Consider the following 12,982-nt stretch of genomic DNA (forward strand, 5'->3'; position numbering starts at 1 on the left):
TCTTCTTAGTTCAAAAAAGTTTCGAGAGGAAAAATTTTGAAATTAATCACCAAGTAGATTTTTTTTCATTTTGGTAATTAGATAATCTAACTGTGGGAATGGGCGACAAGGAAATGGGCTATTTATAGTGCGGAAATTTGTGACTTATGACGTGTAATCGAGTGACGAAAGACTGTCCGATGTTTTCACGCTAGCCCCGAAAACACGCTTTGTGAAAACTTAGAGCACGTTTTTCTAGTTTTGAAGAAAATTTGAACTAAATTAGCCCGGTGTAACCCGTTTCCTTACACGCTTAGAACTCATTATTTAAAACATGGGTCGTGAAAAACCCCGAAAAATAGAGAGAATATATACTCGATTTTTTGAAAAGAAAATTTAACCCCGTAAAGGCCACCGATCCCCACCGCCACCAATTTTAGTGATCGCAAAGCGTATAGAATTGAAACACCAGTACCCGTCAATATTGCATCACAGTGGAAGCAGTTTTTGTGTATGGGGGTGTTATGAGCGTTGTTTTTTAGATTACGCTAAATGGAGAACAACTGAATGGAGACAAGCTGACTGAGAAAGGATGTGGAATTGAAATGAACAGAATGAAATGTCAATTCGAGTTGACAAATTTGGATGAATCGAGGGAATACTACATCACAGTAACTGCATCCGTACTTGGGCAGATACTGCCCACCGAGAATTCGTTAACTATCGAACCCAGAAGTTAGTATTTAAAAACAGGAGCAAGTTTTTCGTTGTTCATTTAAGCTAATACAGTGAGCGCGCTCGAAACACGCTCGTGTGAGCTTTTGAAAGCCAGATTTCTGCTGTGCCAGATTTTAAAATGTCAATTTTTCCTATGTGCAGTGCCAGGTTTCAAAAAATTCAAGTCGCTAGTTTCAAGGTCAGATGATTCTGTTAAAGTCACCTCAAAATTCTGATTTACATCTCGAAGAGCAGCAGGGCTCTGAAAGAACAGCCGGATTTTTTCAGTGACTTCCTCGCATATCCAAAATCAGTTAAACTCGGGAAGCTACTTTTTTTGGTTTTTGAGTTTTTCCATTAATTCGCTCCTTTCGAGACACTGCATTCATAATATTCCCAACATTCAATCGCCCGCGCTATGTGCATATTAGACGGCGCCTTTCTAAATACCAGTCAGGGGTACCAATTAAGACCTCTAGTATTATTAGCCCATCAGAATTGGGGATAAAAATTCGTTTTTCTGCTTGACTAAGCGCTGAATTTTCTTCACCTTAAATTTGTTTACCTCGAAACTGTTTACAAATCAAGCCCGCCCAAAAAATTGTAGATACACATTTATTTGTATGCATAATAGTCACCCGTTCCATTTTGATTCTGTTAAACGGGCCTCTGAGTCATGGGTTTGGCGTACGATGCATTGCAAAAAAGCAGTAGTTATTTTTTATAAAAATGAAGACTAGATTAAGTTACAGCTAAATGAACGCATCAAAGCAATATGCTGGCAATTTCTCAGTCAGTCAGATTGGTTTGAAAGTTCTTATTTTAAAGCGTCTCATGGTTGATTTTAGTTTACCAAAATGATTCGGTTATAAATCTACCGAAAGAAGGCCGTTAAACCAGTGGAAACATTAATGAAAGTTGTCAAACAACTGGCGTCCTTAGTTTAAATGTGTATGTGCTTTTTGCTGCCTGGTTTCACAAATTAGAAAAGGAACATAATTTAGTTTGAACATATTTTGATAGGGGATATCATGACATAACATTATCTCCTTACCGTTTATGAACTTTTGCTAGTAATATTTTTCAAATTCATGCTCCATTAGCTCAGAAAACGCGAGTCAGCTTATATAACGTTAGATTTGCTCAGCAATAATTGTGAAACTAGAAGAGTTTCTCACCAACATTTTACTAAGGCCCAGTTCGAAAAAACTTAAAAATTTGCTGAGGAACGAAGTTTTCGTAGCATACAATTTTGCTAAAGAAAATGTTTTAAGTCTCGAAGGCCCAAGAGAACTGACATCAGTTCAGCTCAGTATTTTTATGAGATCCTTTATTTACTTATATATCCAGGAGCTAATTAATTAATTGACAATTAACTTGGTTAACATAACGTTGGTTATCAATACAACAGATCAACAGATTATGAATCTCTTTTCATCAGCGTTTTTTAATTTAATGTAAAATATTTATTTTTTTCTCCGCACTTTGATCCAGGGGGGGGGGGGGTAGCTATTTATCCAGGATAGCTATGAAGTGTTCAATTTATTTTTGGCTTCCTGTAATTCATTTGGTATTCGTAAACATATTTCCTGCATCTTGCTAGAGGAGACAGTAGTTTGTTCAAGTGTCAGTCCAGGCGTGACTCTTCTCTTTAAACAAATTTTGTTTTTGTTTAAATAATGTTATGTCGCTGGTAAACATTAACAATATTAAATATAGCTTATTTGAAAAAGTATTTGTGCAACGCGTAAGATTATGAAACAAAAATTTGCGGATTTTTTGTTGTGTTTGTTTGTTTGTGGTTAACTCTGTCTCCTAAATTGTGGTAACAAAACAGTTTTTTAATCAGAATTTTTGGCTTGACCGACGGCTTCTTATTCGGTAAGATTAGGGAAATTTTAATTCGATTTTGATTCAATAAACTTTTTTAAAGGTATTTACGTTAGTTTTATTTCATCAGACAATTATTGTTTTCCAATTTCAAGAAATGAGGCGGGCTCAATAATTCGAGCTTGCATTATCTCCTTTTAAAGTATTTTTGTTTCAATAATTGTTATCCTAGTGGTGATGAAATGTCAGAAAAAACAGAGAATGCCAAATTTTAAGTAAAATTAGCGCAATCTAATCAGTATTTCAATAGAATTACAATTTTACGAATCAGAATTTTGTCATATATTCTGATGTTGATTTGGTAATTATTTAATTAGTGCTAAAAATTATCGCAGACTGCTTCCAAATCAGTTCAGGTTTTCTCCAACTGTATTTAAACAGGTCGAGTTGTTCTAAAACAAAATGAACAAGGCAGCGCAGCTCGTGATTGGTTCAGAGCTCTTCTAAATGGTTTTAGAAGTCCATTTCTAATCATTTTGAAGTCCAATTTTCTTTTGCTCAACAAAACTTTAAATTTTAGACCAGTTCTGTTGCTGCTAAGTTTTTCTTAATCCTGTAAGTGGATTTTTGTACCGTTTTATCTCTACTCTTGCCGTTTTCTCAAGAACTTTGCGTGACATTAATCTGAAATGTTGAAAAAAAAAACAGAATTAGAAATGTGCAAACCCCATAAAGTCCAGTTTTAAACGCTCGTTACTTTCTTTTTGGTTCATGGTTTCTTAGTAGCCAGGACTGATTTTTATCCTTATTTATGTTAAACCATTAACCCATCTATCTTTTCATTGAAATGCGGCCGTAAGCTCAACTAACAAATGCAATTAAATTAACTGGTGCCTTTGGCGAGAAAGCAATAAATTTTTATCTGTTTTTTTCCTTTTATGCGTTTTTTAATCTCCATCTTAGTGATGGGAATTAATTGCTGCTATTTTCCGTCCAATCTGTCAGGTATGGTCGGGTTCATGGGGGGGGGCAATTTTTCTACCGTACTAAAGATCTAGTACGCACTACTAAAAACCCGGGTCGAGGTTTTTGGGTAAATTTTCGAAAAAAATGCGGTGAATGCGGTGAATTTTCGTAAAAAATGCGGTGTTTGCGGTGAATGCGGTGAAAAAAAATAAAAAAAATAATTCGCCGCTTTTCACCGCATTTCTTAAAAAAATTCACCACCAAATTCACCGCATTTCTTACAAAAATTCACCGCATAGACTATTATGGCAAATTAATGTAAGAAATGCGATGAATGCGGTGAATGCGGTGAAAAAAATAATTCACCGCTATTCGACCCCAGGCCTGGGTGTCAACGCTAAAAAGCGTTAAATTATGCGAGATTTTGTTGTGGGCTGAAGTATCCATATTGTTTTCAATAAAAGTAGTTGGGTGCAGATGAAACTGGAAAGTGTTGAAAGCAGACAAAAGTAGTGAGAATATCAAAAAAATTTATTTTTAACCATTCTTTCTATATGATGGAGCAAACAAAACGACCCCCCAACCTAGGTTTTCGAACTCTTGTATTAATCGACTTTCAATTTATACTTGCAATTTTTCAAAAAAAATCAGTTGGATGCAGATGAAACTGGAAAGTGTTGAAAGCAGACAAAAGTAGTGAGAATCTTCGTAATGACAATATCTTCGTTAATTTTTCGAATTTTCATTTGATGTTTGCCGTTTAGCTGTACGTTTTCTCTTTTTGATTTTCGCATTTTGAAGTTTGTTTTACGAACGAATGGTACTCATTTATATTGTCGGCTCTGAATTTTGTTCGATTTGATAATTGATTGATTGATTGATTGATTCTTTCGGTTTTTTGAAAAGAGGAAAACAGCGCTAGCGTTGTTGCGTAGAGGCTCAAATGGGAAATTAATCAAAACTAGCGGTTTTGTTTGAAACTTGAATAATCGAAAAGAAATGTGTAAAAGTTGCTGAACAGTGAAAAAGTTGCTGAACAGCGCTGATTCAGGTAAGAAATGTTCAGCAGGGGGAATTGATAGAAGACACTGTGAATTTTCGTTAGAAATGCGGTGAAATGCGGCGAAAAAAATAATTTTCACCGCGTATTTTTTACATCTTTTTGCGGTGAATTGCGGTGAATTGTTTTTTTTCACCGCGTTCTCGGTGGCGAAGAATTATTTTTTTTCACCGCTTGATGCGATTAATTATTTTTTTTCACGGCATCTAGCGGTGAAAAAAAATAATTCACCGCTTGAGAGAAAGCGGTGAATTATTTTTTTTCACCGCTAGATGCCGTGAAAAAAAATAATTAATCGCATCAAGCGGTGAAAAAGAATAATTCATCGCCACCGAGAACGCGGTGAAAAAAAATAATTCACCGCGATTCACCGCATTCACCGCAAAAAGATGACAGAAATACGCTGTGAAAATTATTTATTTTCACCGCATTTCACCGCATTTCTTACGAAAGTTCACCACCAAACCTCGACCCGAGAAGCTCAGGACCGATTTTTGATATTTAGAAAAACTCAAAGAGCGATTTCTTTGCTCCACTGTTTGCGTCCAATGTTAACTGTTTGCGCACCGGGAACATGTGTGCGCTCGAAGATCGTCTGATCAGGGGTCACTTCGGTCTGGCCACCTCGATCTGGGTTTTTGGCATTAAAATCAGTCAAACATTAAAATTTATAATTGAATTATTTTTTAGCAACAGTTTCTGACAACGAAGAAGAGACAGGAGAAGAGAGCGGATCTTCGTCTGTTTGGATCTATGTTGGGATTGGATTGGGCGTTGGCATTGTTTTTCTGATTGCATCAATTGTAGTCGTGAAACACGTCAAAAAAGCAATCGAGAAGAGAATGAACAGGTAAATTTTTGGTTTTTGCGATCAGCTATTAAAATTGAAATTATTTATCCTATTTGAAAAGAGCTCCAAATATTGAAGCCCTATAAAAGTTTCACAATTGGATACTGATAATACAACTTGTATTTCAGAACTGAGAGTGCTGAAGAAGACTCGGTATACATGAACCCGATAAGAATACCAGACCCCAGAAACAGGTACGAAATGTGAACATTTTTAAAAGAATATATCCCCCCTCCCTCATTTCCGTTGAGGGATCCTTTCAACAATCCCCCCACCCCCTTGCAAAGGGGAGGGCTATTCTTGAATAGAACTTGAGCGAGCAATTTATTAGCCAATCAGAGAGTACTTATAACTTCCCACGCATGCGCTTACTATATGTTAAACTGAATAGAATAAAATAAGTCATGTTATGGTGAATACAAGTCCATTTCGATATATTCGATTACTAATGAAGCTCTGCTTCAACGCTTTTTTCGCTTATGTATGGCTTTTCGAATCCAAACAGAAACAAACTTGTCGTTGTGAAAGTTACAATTCTTGTGACTTTGTTAGGGCACGTGGTAATTCTTGGTTACAATTTTGTTGAGACCTTGAAAGTTCTTTTGACCTTGAACATTTCCCGGCCTCCTTGAACTCGTTCAATTGTGACATCTGTGGGCTTCCTTTGTTATTATTTTGCGAGTACTGTTGAGGGTACAAAGAAGATGATTTTGTTGAAACTGACAACTTGGTTTTTGTGAAAATCGTTAGAAATGTTATCAATTTCATATAAAACTGATTCGGCAAACTGATTGTCGAAGGTGTGATCAAACCAATTGAGAGTCTTCGGGTGTTTCTCAACGTTTAATCATTTAATCTGCTCCAAGATCTTCTGATTCTTCTCGATGAAGGGGTATGAGGCGACTGACTGGTCTGATGTAAACTCCAGTTTGTGTTCTCACTTGAACAACACGAACAATGTTGTCATTATCGTCGAATGTCTGTATTATACGAGCAAGCGGCCAACACATTGGGGGAGTGTTGTCTTCTTTGATGATCACAATATCGTCCACTGCTGGCTGTACGTATTCTGCCCTCCATTTGTTCCGCTGCTGCAATGAAGATAAGTATTCGACACTCCATTTCTTCAAGAACTGACGAATCATTTTGTCTATGTTTCTCCAATGTCGTGACAAGGTTTTGTTCTTTGGTGAAGATGACTCGGGTATAGCTGTGATGGGTCTTCCGATGATGAAATGTACAGGAGTTAAAGCTATGGGATCATTGATGTAGGTTGATGAATCTGTTAGAGGGTGAGAATTGAGGATGGCCTCAATTTGTATCAGGAGAGTTGTGAAATCACTGGTTGATAACTTAGTCGATCCAACCGTTCTGTAAAGATGGCGCTTCATAGATTTAACAGCTGCTTCCCACAGTCCTTCAAAATGTGGCGTCCTGGGTGGTATTGTGAACCAATCATTGTGATTTTGTCTCGCAAAATTGTTAATGAGATCCTTGAACTCTTCATCTCGAATAAGTCGCCTGAATTCGAGATCTCCTCGGGCTCCGATGAATGTTGTCGAATTGTCACTATAGATTACTTGGGGAGTACCGCGTCTTCCGGTGAATCTCTTGAGGGTATCGAGGCAATCTTCTTTGGTTAGATTTTCCACTGGCTCTAAGTGTATTGCCTTTGTGGTGAAACAAATGAATATAGCTGCGTATGATTTTTGCAGCTTCTGTGAGAAATCTTTGGTATAAAACGGTCCGCAATAGTCCATCCCAGTGAAGTGGAAGGCAAAAGATTCAACTGTTTGTTCCGCTGGCAGATTTCCCATTAATGGCTGGCGTATGCAGGCGTCAAATTGTATGCAGGGCTTGCAGTTGTGAATGACTTTCTTAACACTGGCGATTCCTCCAGGAATCCAAAATGTTTGTAGGAGGGCAAAAAGGGTCATCTGGGGTCCAATGTGAAGGTTTCTCAAGAGATTTTCTTGGATGAGTAACTCGGCTAGTGGAGATGTTTTCTGAATTATTATGGGGAACTTTTTGTCCACGCTATACGGGGAATTTGCAAGACGACCACCAACGCGGATGACGTTGTTGTTTTTGTCGAAGAATGGGGAGAGGCTGAGAAGATGACTGTTTTTCTTGATACGCTTGCTGGATGATTCAACTGGTAGATTTGAAGTTGAGTCTTCTGGTGTTGTTGATCCTTTTATACACCTGAATTACGGCAGAAAGAGTTGTTGCATGATGCTGTAAAGGGCTATTCTCACTGAGCAGAGATTTGATGGGGGAAAATGATGACAAACACCAATTTGTCTTTTTGCTGTAAGGTGTTGCTTGTTCTTCTTAACTGTTGATAGAAGGCTTGTTGGAGGCGATGAAAGACTTGCTGATAAATCCGTCTGTAGCTTATAAACAGATTCGTTCTGTGATTTGTGTTCCATTGATTCGTATTGTTTTTGTTGTCCTTCATTTAGACGTTGTTCATTGAAGAGCGGCTGCTGCTTATTTGTGTTAAGGAAGCTGTACATTTCATGATGATCGTCTGGTGTTGAAAGGAAATTGCTGGATGTTGAAACCTAGTCTGTCGGTGTTGACTGGATTTCAGTGGTTGCTTGTTGAAGTCTACTCAAACATTGCGTAGATTGCTCTTCCTTTTACTCTGTGTGCTCGACAGGAAGAGGGGGCTGCGGGCACAAATCTTCTGCTTCTTGACTGCGGCGATGAATGTTTGGCTGTAGGGATTGGTCTTTATGGCTGCTCTGAAGAAGGGGCTATGGTTGTAGGGAATCGTTTCGATAGCAGATACTCTGCAGATGAGGTGCGTCCTGATTGTTTTTGGAGGAACACGACTCTTCGCATGGGTTTTCCTGCTGGTTGGTTACGAACGGTTTTTCTGTGAAATTGTTTAAAGATTGGTCTCGGTGTTTCATCGTGTGTTGTAGATGCTGATGAGTTGGTCGTTGTCAGAAGACTTTAGTTGAACATTCCCGTGCGGCTCTTTGTCGGAAACTGCTACTGGTTTTAGTTTTTGATACGTATTTGAATGACCAATTTGCAGGTAGCGGCTGACTGTGATTGTTGCTTGATCTTCTCTTTATTCTCTATTGTATTCGTTGAGTGAATAGTTTGACGTAAGCGAAGACTCCTACAACTCGATACATTTACGACTGTCTGCTGGTGAGATCTAATAATCTGTTGTCTTGCTGCTGATGCTGCATTACTAGAGATAGTTGGGCTGATGAGTTTACTTCGGCTAAAGTGTCAGTTGAGGCGTTACAGAGTGGTGTAACATCCAATGAAGGCCAAAATTGCTCGTCTTGACGCAATCAGTTGGGTCCTTTCCACCAAAGTGGGTGATTAAGAAGTTTGTCGGCTGAAATTCCTCGTGATGTGCAATCAGCTGGATTGTCTTCTGTGGGTGCAAACTTCCAATTTTCTGAAGGAATGATGCTCTAAATCTTGGCAACTCGGTTAGCAACGAAAATCCTCCATTTTCTAGGGATTTCCTTAATCCAGGCGAGGGTCACTTGTAAGTCGGTCCAGGCAAAGACTTTGGGATTGGGAAAACGGCTGTCATTGATGGCTTCTTTCACTGCTTAGACAATTGTGCTCCAAGAAATGCTGCACAGAGTTCTAAACGTGGAACACATAAAGTTTTGATTGGGGCAACGCGGGTTCTGGCTGTTAGCATTTGTGTGTGCACTCGGTCGTCCATTTGCTTTTGCACGTAGACAACTGCTGCTTAGGCTGTTTTTGAGTTGTCACAAAACACATGAAGCTCCAAAGATGACGAGAAAGGTAATGCAAATTCTCGTCGTTCATGTTTGATCTTCAGTTCTTTGAGTTGATGTCGAAATCTTCCGTATTGTTCTAGGATGCTTAACGACAGTGTTTCGTTCCAAGTCAACTTGTCCATCCACAGAATTTGCAAGAAGGAGTTCAACTGAATTGTTGTTGGTGACAACCATCCGAGTGGATCAAACAACTTTGTGACTTCCAATAATATTTTCCTCTTTGTGTTTGGGAAAATCTTTGTCCAGGCAAACTGTGGAGGTGAAATGATCTGGAACAGGGCTCCACTTTATTCCAAGGGTTTTGACTGTGTAGTCGTTGCTGTTGATTATCATTTGTCTGAAGTTTCTCGAAAACTGGAAGGCAATCGTTCAACAAGTGACGAAACACTTGATGTCCATTTTCGTATATCAAAACAAGCTGTTTTCAGTGTTGCGATGATTTCGTCCAGCAATTGAGTGGCGTGCTCAACATCTGAGGCTCCTATTAGCAAATCGTCCACATACATGTCGTTATTGATTGCAAGGCGGAGGCTGCTGTTGGTGCAATTGTCTGCTAAGGCTTTGAGAGGTCTAATTGAGTGGTACGAAGATGATGCTATTCCATAGGTCACTCTTGTCATTCTGTATGTTTTCAGTTCTGTGTCATTTGGATTTTTCCACAAAGCACTGTAAACATTCTTGTCTTCATCGTCAGGTTGAACTTGTCGGTACATCTTGGCAATGTCGGCAGAAAGTGCTACTTGATGAAACCGAAAACAAGTCAGAATTCCAAACAGATCCTTTTGAAGTTGAGGTCCAACCATGAGACGGTCGTTTAAAGATATTCCGCTGGCTGGCTTAGCTGAGGCATTGAATACGACTCTGAGTTTGGTTGTGCTGCTGGCGTCTTTGATGACACAATGATGTGGCAAGTAGAAACAGTTTGTTGCGGGCATATGAATTTTTTTCTGGGAAACTTCTTCCATGTGTCCAAGTTGAATGAATTCCTGAATGAACTGACTATATCTGTTTTATAATTCTGGTTGTTTCTCCAGTCGGAAGATGAGGCTCCGTAGTCTTCTTTTCGCTTGTTGGTACGAGTCACCCAGGGGTTTGGCGTCTCCTTTGAAAGGTAGTTTCACAACAAATCGTCCCTCTGAGTTGCGTCGGGTGGTACTTTTGAAGTGATCTTTGCATTTTCTGTTCTTCTGATGTCCACTGTGTTGCTTTCGGAATCTCTTCAATCTCCCAAAATTGCTGTAAATTCTCTGGTTTAGAATAAATAAAAGCAGACTGAAGTTGAGTACTCTTCTTTTCAAGTTGGCTCTCACGCCAAATCACGAGCCAACCAAAACAAGATAGGCGGTAGGTAATTGGTTTTTGAGGCTCCTTGATTCTGTTGTCTCCAATCATTAACTTTTCATAGTGTCCTGCTCCAATTATCAAGTCTACGGTGGATGGCTGATTGAAGTCTGGGTCCGCAAGATTGAGGTCTTGGAGTTTTGTCCAACTGCTGACATTTACATGATGCGAAGGCAGATTGCTGGTCAATTTTGCTAAAACAGTTGCTCTGATGCTGATGAAGTCTTCAGCTTTCGTTTTCAGAATCAAATAATCTGATCTTTTGCTGTTTTTAACTCCGAGTCCAAAAACCCATCCTTTGGCTTTCTCTTTTATCAATCCAAGGCGTTGTACTGCATCTTCCGTGATGAGGTTGCTTTGGGATCCTGAGTCTAGAATGGCACTGATATCAGTTGTTTTTCCGTTGTTGTCAACCGAAACGATTGCGCTGGGAAGAAATACTTCCTCTTCTTCTTCTTCATTCTGTGACTGTGCTGCGGCTGTAAATTTTTCTTTGCTTTTCTTGACTATTTTTGACGCTTGATTGCTTGCTTCTTGTGGTGACGTACTGCTAGTTGTAACCGTTGGCGCTGTTGAAGCTGTCTTCGACTTTTTATTGGCTTCCAATTGCAAAAGACTGTTGTGCTTTCGTTTGCATTTCTTACAACTTGAACCGTTGCATTGTTCACTTCGATGTCCAGGGCGCAGGTAGTTGAAGCAAAGTGCTTTGTTCTTGATCAACTGAGCTCGGTCCTGTACTGAAAGTGCTTTGAAACTTTGGCATTGATAAACTTTGTGGTTTTTGTCGCAACATTCACACATTGTAGTTGCTGATGTGGCTATATTTGAAAGGAATCTTCGAAGTTTTGGGCTGCTTGTGGGCTTCTTGTCGATGGCTAATGTTGACTGCTGTGTGGCTGCTTCAAGGGCGCTTGTTCTTTCTTCGATGAAGTTTTTCATATCAAGATAGCGTTGGGAATTTGTTTCTGGTGATGAAAGTTCCCAACATTTTCTCGTTTTGGCGGGCAATTTCTCTGCAATGAGTTACACAAAAAGATGTCCTGATCGTCTACGGCCTGTCCAAGGCTGCTGAGCGCTAATCTTTGTTTTTCCACTGTCTCCATGAGATTTCGGTTTTGGGTTTTCATTAGTTACCGGTTTCTGTGAAACTATTGCGTGAACATGGGCTCTTAAAATCAGACGTTTGTTGTCGTATCTGTTCCTCAGGATGTCGCATGCTGTACTGAAGTTTGCGTCTGTGATTTGGAGAGAGGTCAAAAGCTTTGCGGTGCGGCATCTCCTTTCACTGATATTTTTAGATACTGCAACTTTTGACTCTCTGTTACCTGGCTGCTGCTTGTCACTGCTCCATTGAAGTGGTCGAAGAAGGACGTCCAATCCTTGTAGTCTACACAAAAAATTGGCAATTCCAGCTTGGGCAGTTTCACATTGGTGATGACCGGTCCAGTTGCTAATCGTGGTGTTGAACTTCTGGCTGGGGTTCTTTTGTACATGACAACGCGGTTGATTAGGTCAACATGTTGTCCTACCTTGTCGTCGTAATCTTCCGATTCTCTGATTTCTTCGTCGAGTCTGTCGGTGACATCGATCAGGTTTTGAACTTTCTCATTCATGTCTTACAGGTACAACTGTTCTTTCGTCAACAATGTCGAGAATTGTTAAAGTCGTATGAGCTCCTCGTTGCTGACATTTTGTCCAGGTCTATCTGTAATTGTTTTGGATTCGTTGTTTAATATGGTTGCAACGGTGCGGTGGGTTGTTCTTAACTTTTTCAATCTCTCGAGATTTTCTGTCATTGTTGAAGACTTTTATTTGGTGCTTTGTTGTTTGTCTGTGGCTTTGGTGATTAATTGGTTGCTTTTTCTTTGCTGTCTCGCAGTCTCTGCTGTGTTAGTCTTTGCTGTGTCTCTGTCTTTGCTGTGTTGGTCTTTGCTGTGTCTTTGTCTTTGCTGTTTCGGTCTTTGGTTTGGGTGTCTTTGATTCGGATGGTTTTTGCTAGATGTAAACAAAAGTAAAACCCCAAAAATCCCCACTATTGCTCCCCCCGACCAATAAGAAAACCGAAAAACACGCAAAAAAAACGTTGCAATTAGTCTTAGAACCGCAGAGGGGAAAATTAATGCTACCTAGTTTGACGGTTTCGCCCTCCTTGGTTTTCAAAAAATGGCTCAAAAAACACTTGGCATATATTTGCTCCCCCACTAGATAACTCTTGTTCCGGGACCCAGGTTAATCAACCTGTCAGTAAATTTAAGTTAATCAAATTAAATGAACTGAGGTGGGATGGTTATCCAGTGGTTGTCCGCTTTTTTTGTGGTTAGCTTATTTTTGATACCCCAATTTAGCCTATCTTAGTCTTATGTACCTCCCCCGATGGAGAATTTAATGTCTAATGTGAGCTGTTCCTTAGCCGCGTGCGTTTGCTCACTCTAATTCTAAGGTATATCCTGTGAT

At 39.4% G+C, this 12,982-nt stretch overlaps 1 protein-coding gene across 1 annotated transcript in view; it reads left to right on the forward strand.

Annotated features, from left to right (window-relative positions):
- LOC142355367 (uncharacterized) overlaps positions 1-12,982 on the forward strand; it is a 91,155-nt gene that overhangs the window by 58,937 nt on the left and 19,236 nt on the right. The window contains exons 17-19 of the mRNA XM_075407568.1: positions 522-714; positions 5,243-5,402; positions 5,531-5,596. Coding sequence (XP_075263683.1) covers positions 522-714; positions 5,243-5,402; positions 5,531-5,596 — 419 coding nt within the window. The remainder of the gene's footprint in view (positions 1-521; positions 715-5,242; positions 5,403-5,530; positions 5,597-12,982) is intronic.

This window comes from Convolutriloba macropyga, chromosome 2, assembly GCF_964194025.1.
Source record: "Convolutriloba macropyga chromosome 2, txConMacr16.3, whole genome shotgun sequence".
Classification (NCBI taxonomy): Eukaryota; Metazoa; Xenacoelomorpha; order Acoela; family Convolutidae; genus Convolutriloba; species Convolutriloba macropyga.